Source organism: Theobroma cacao, chromosome 2 (assembly GCF_000208745.1).
Source record: "Theobroma cacao cultivar B97-61/B2 chromosome 2, Criollo_cocoa_genome_V2, whole genome shotgun sequence".
NCBI lineage: Eukaryota > Viridiplantae > Streptophyta > Magnoliopsida > Malvales > Malvaceae > Theobroma > Theobroma cacao.
The window spans coordinates 35,974,758-35,980,539 of NC_030851.1; the positions used below are offsets into that span (position 1 = coordinate 35,974,758).

General features: G+C 38.6%; 1 protein-coding gene across 2 annotated transcripts; it reads left to right on the forward strand.

Moving 5' to 3' along the window:
* On the forward strand, window positions 593-4,864 carry LOC18609832 (myosin-binding protein 2). Of its 2 annotated transcripts, none has more exons than XM_018116284.1 (4): window positions 593-2,339; window positions 2,427-2,588; window positions 2,769-4,086; window positions 4,197-4,864. In XM_018116284.1, exons 1-3 carry the CDS (start codon window positions 953-955, stop codon window positions 4,049-4,051), a joined length of 2,832 nt encoding a protein of 943 aa, XP_017971773.1. In that variant the 5' UTR covers window positions 593-952; the 3' UTR covers window positions 4,052-4,086; window positions 4,197-4,864. The 2 variants fall into 2 exon arrangements, with proteins under 2 accessions (XP_017971773.1, XP_007045209.2); XM_007045147.2 differs by having other exon boundaries at window positions 595-2,339; window positions 2,673-4,086.

Genomic DNA, 5,782 nt, shown 5'->3' on the forward strand with positions numbered 1-5,782 from the left:
ATATATATATATATATAGTAAAAATCAGTCTCTTGGAAACAGGAGAGTAATGTACTGAAACAAGCACAAGGGATCAAAGGCAAGAAATTGAATTGAATTTATTACTGAGGTTTCATTTTTTTATTATTATTTTTCTTACACAAGGTAAGAATAAGAAGGCACAGTTAGGGATAAAGATTCATGTGAAAATAGACTTGCATAATGAAGCAGGAGCATCTGGCTTCCTAAATGGACCCCACACTTTACTTTGTGAGTGGTCCACCAACTCATTGGTAAGGTTGGTGGGCCATCCCATTTTGTTTGCCCTAACCGAAAACCAGACTTGGGGGGGGGGGGGGGTGGCAGGGCTGGCCTAGCTTAAGTGCTTTTGATTCAAAGAAATTTCAGCACCCTTGTATCTACGAGTTATAATTAGGCTACTAACCATCAAAAATTACCTCCCAAACATTTATTTCTTCCCTTACCATAAAATTTGCCCTCTCTATATGGAAATGGATTTAGTTGTTTTGAGATTCTAATGGTTACTTAAATTCTGTCAAAAGTATTGTTGGATTGATGCTTCAGGGAAAAAAAAATACTCCTTTATTCACTCTGACTCGAAGCTTCAATGTTGTTTTGTTTACTGGGTGGGAAATGTTTATTTAATTATTTTCGGTCTTCTTTGGCTGTCATTCCTATTTCAAACTGCCTTTTCTAGTCTAAATAAAACCACTTCCCCTGCTGCTTCCTCTCTGCTGTTCCTCTGTATTGCCAATACCTCTCTCTTTCTCTCTCTTATTGAAACCATTTCAAGTTTCCTTCTTCTCATTCCCCAAACTCTCTCTTCCTCTCTTTCTCATTGAAAGCACAGCTCTCCATATTCTTCTTATCTAACAACTCTTCCTCTTTCCTTTTTGTACCTTTTGACGATTCCTAAATCTCTCTGTACATAGCAAGAAACAGAGCATCATTAATGGCAGCCAACAAATTTGCAACCATGTTGCATAAAAACACAAACAGGATCACTCTTATTCTTGTCTACACGTTACTAGAATGGATTCTGATCATTCTCCTTCTTCTCAATTCTCTCTTCTCTTATCTCATCATCAAATTTGCTGATTACTTTGGTCTGAAAAGGCCCTGCCTTTGGTGTACTAGGCTTGATCACATCTTTGAGCCATCAAAGTACAATAATTCTTGTAGAGATCTAGTGTGTGATGATCATGCTAATGAGATTTCTAAACTGGGTTACTGTTCAAATCATAGGAAACTAGCAGAATCTCAAGATATGTGTGAGGATTGCTTGTCCTCTTCATGGTCGGATTTTTCTGACTTGTCAAAGAAGTTAGCCTTTTTTCCATGGATGAAGCAGGTTGGTTTGATCCAGGATGGTGGTGATAAAGTGATAGAAAATGGTGATGAGAATTTCAAGTGTTCTTGCTGTGGTGTCATGTTAGAGAAAAAGTGGAACTTTCCTTATCTCCTGATTAAGCCTTCTTGGGAGGTTTTGGATTATACCCAGAAAGGAAATTTAATTACTGAAGCTGGAGGAGTTGATGGTATTGCAGATGAAGGTAATGCTTCAGATGGAATCAGATCAGATTTTGTGGCTGATTATCAGGAAGATGAACAGGGGGTTGAAGAAAACAACAGAATTGAGATCATTTCTGTTGGCGATGATGAAGCTGATAAAGGAAGAGAAATGGAGAAAGAGGAGGATTTTTCATGTTTTATTTCTAGTTTTGATTGCAATCAAATGGCTGCTAATGAGGATGATAATCATGATGTGGTTATAGAGAAAGATCAAATACCCATGGAAGAAGAAGGAAACTTAAATGTGTCAATGGATGGTAAGGTGGTGACTCAAGTCGCTTGCAGCAAAGAGGAGTCTCCTGAATTTCTACCTAAGCATCTGGAGTTCTACATCGAGGGGGATGACTGTCATTTGATTCCAGTTGAATTGATCGATTCTACTGCTGTAGAAAGTGGAAGAATATACAAGTTTAGAGAGGAAGATCAAGGTATTTCTGATAATGGAGATGTTATTTTGGACTTTGATTTGCGTCCTGGGACACCAGTGGAATTGGTTGTGGAGAACAAATGCAGTTCAGGAGAGAAAGTGACATTACTTTCAGCCCAAGAGAGTGAGGATGAAAGCAGTGTTGCAGTAGTTGAATCAGTGGAGTCGAATGAGAAGAAAGAGAGCTTCTCAGAACATGCAGGAGAGGAAGATTTGATGGAGGAGGAAGATGAGCAAGTTGCTACCACTCAAGCAACTCAGACCCCTTTGAACGAAGCTGATGATGCTCAAGGAAGTGCAGCAATAAGAGAAGGGGAAACGGATGTAGATGGTAATCAAGGTACTTATTTATTTCAATTTAATTTGAATTTGACCTGATTCCTACTGTTGAGTTATTAAGTTTGAACAATTTGTCAATTTTATGCAGTTTCTGATGAGCAAAATGATGAAATTGAAGCAGAGATCTCAATAGGGACAGATATTCCTGATCATGAACCAATTGAAGATATTCAACTGCAACATTTGTACGAATGCACACAAGAAAATCCCTCCTCCAGTTCTGCTCAATTGCATGCAGATGATGATCATGGTAAGCCGTGATTTCAAACTTAGAATTGTCTTTTATTTTTTTATATTTTATTTGATGTGTTAATCTTGGATTCCTTTACATTAGGCTTCAAGAATGCTGAGGAAGAAACTATACAGTTTAAAACCATAACGGTTGAAACATGTGACCAAGCAATAAAAAACCATTTATCATTATCTTCAGAGCTTAATGAGGTCGAGGAAGATAAAGTCCCTGATACACCCACTTCTATAGATAGCCTCCACCTGTTGCACAAGAAGTTGCTATTGCTTGACAGAAAAGAATCAGGAACAGAAGATTCATTGGATGGAAGTGTTTTCAGTGACATTGAGGGTGCTGATGGGGTACTAACTGTTGAGAAGTTGAAATCAGCGTTGAAAGCTGAAAGGAAGGCTTTAAATGCTTTGTACACAGAACTTGAGGAAGAGAGAAGTGCATCTGCTGTGGCAGCAAACCAGACAATGGCAATGATAAATAGGCTTCAAGAAGAGAAGGCAGCAATGCAGATGGAAGCTTTGCAGTATCAGAGGATGATGGAAGAACAGTCTGAGTATGACCAGGAAGCTTTGCAGCTTCTTAATGAGCTTATGGTCAAGAGAGAGAAAGAGAAGGCGGAGCTTGAAAAAGAGCTGGAGGTATATCGCAGGAAGGTGCAGGATTATGAGGCCAGAGAGAAAATGATAATGCTCAGAAGAAGGAAAGAAGACAGCACTAGGAGCGCAACTTCTGCATCTTGCAGCAATGCTGAGGATAGTGATGGACTATCAGTTGATTTGAATCATGAACCAAAGGAAGAAGATAGCTTTGATAACCATCAAGAGGATAGCAACCAGAATACCCCTGCTGATGCAGTTTTGTATTTGGAAGAGTCATTGGCTAACTTCGAGGAAGAGAGGCTATCCATTCTAGAGCAGCTCAAGGTTTTGGAAGAGAAATTGGTTTCATTGAATGATGAAGAGGAACAGCATTTTGAGGATATAAAATCAGTTGAGTATTTGTATGAAGAGAATGGGAACGGCTTCCATGAGAGTTCTGATTTCAGCTATGAAACAAATGGGGTTGCCAATGGTCATTTCAAGGGAGTGAATGGGAAACATCACCAAGAGAAAAAACTCATGGCTGCAAAGGCAAAGAGACTTCTCCCACTTTTTGATGCCACTGATGCAGAAATTGAAGATGGGATATTGAATGGACACGAAAATGGCTTTGATTCTGTTGTCTTGCAACATTTCTCACCACCCAACTCTGAACTAGAGAGCAAAAAGCTTGCTATTGAGGAAGAGGTGGATCATGTTTATGAGAGACTACAAGCGCTTGAGGCAGATAGGGAGTTTCTAAAGCATTGTATCAGCTCCTTGAGGAAAGGAGATAAAGGAATCTATCTTCTTCAAGAGATTTTACAACATCTTCGTGATTTGAGGAGTGTGGAACTCAGAGTAAGGAGTATTGGAGATGCTGCTATGTAGTTGCATTCGGCAGAATACACTGGGAAGGCTAATCGGTAATCTGCTGTTCTTTGTATCCATATCATAGAGTTATAGTTTCTTTTTAGTTCTACCTTTCAGTTGTAATGGTATTTCTTTATTGATTTTATGTTGTTGATTATTGTAGAATGCTCAATTGGAGTTGCTTAACCGCCACAAATTTAGGATTAGAGTAAACACCAACTTGGGCGGATAGTCAGTGATACAGTCGCCAACGCAATTCCACAACGTCAACAATTTCAAGGGGAAGTCCCTTAATGGAAGAGGGAGGCTCCTGCTATGGTCTGTTTGGTGATCTTGGTGGACTGAAAATTGAAGAGTCTGTCATTTTCCCTTTTGCATTTTCCCGGTTTCAGTGTCCAAGTAAATCCCAAAATTTTTGTGGGTTCAGCTCTTCATCACCTTTTGAGGAAAAGGAGGATGGTGAGTGTATGTGTGTGCAAGTCAGTGAGGTGAAAGCCAAGCTGTCATTTGTATGTTGTGAGAAAAGACCTGGCCTGCAGAGCTGGAGAGATCCAACAAGGATTCCTGTGCCAGATTGCATAGCATTAGTTTATATTCAGACAGTTAGAACTAGAAGGCTCTTTTTGTCATTTTCTTAATCTTTTGAGGGAAGGGAAGGAAAGGGTAAGTAACCCCGTTTTCCTTCTCATCTTTTGCATCATTTTCATCATCTGGTGGGTCTGTCTATTATTTGAGGGGCAAAGTTGAGTTACTTGTATACTACATGCATCCATCTGTACGTATATAAAGTGAGTGTTTGTTTATACTGTGCTGGAGCTGTTTTTCGTTGTATATACATGTTCCTTGTTTCTTAAGTCCATGACAGAGGTAGTCAGTCAGGTAGATGTACCAAGAACAAAAGTATAAAATAACAGTGAAATATTATATTCTGAATAAGAAGCAAAGATTGCTTTCAGAGTTGATTTTGCTTTAAGCATAAAACAACCACCTAACCAGGCCAACAACAGTTTTCTATAATGAAATACTCCATGCAATCACTCGAAAGAAACAGAAACCGGTTGGTCTGACAGCTAAAACTATATCCTAACGCTATTGCAACATGATGCAGGCTTTCAAGTTGCACAAATTTTATGATATAAAAAAGCACTCCAATTTCCCTTTCTGCTATTTGTTGCAAATTAACATCATCAATTATTCATCCATCATCCTCTAACATTTCTTTTTAAAATTGATAATTAAGGAAGCTAATGCAAGAATATATATATATATATATATATATATATATTATATTATATCACATTAAACCTTTGCTGCAACCACCAAGGTTGCCTTTTCTATCCTATGAGATCACTACTAATCTTTCAAGAACTTGTACCCTCTTTCTTAGCATATGCTAAGCCTCATCCATCAAGCTGTCAGAATAATTTTGGTGCCAACTGAAAACATCAGTGTCTGATTTAGTAAAGACAAATTGAACACATCTTCTTGTTCAACCAGATGACAGAATGCAGTTCTGTTTGGCCAACTGCAAGCAGAACAGGGTGAAACCGAGATGATCTGCGTCTGCCAGAATGAAGAAAGTGTAACTAATGGCTAAATTAGGAGTAGCCTAGCCAATTTTTTAACACACTAAAGCAAACATCAAACAGAACGGAAGTTAACTTCGGGGGAAGTAGCTTTCATCAAAGTATTTGCAGGGTGGCAATTATAGTGTCACATTGTGCAGAATTTTAAGCTGGTCTAAATCAT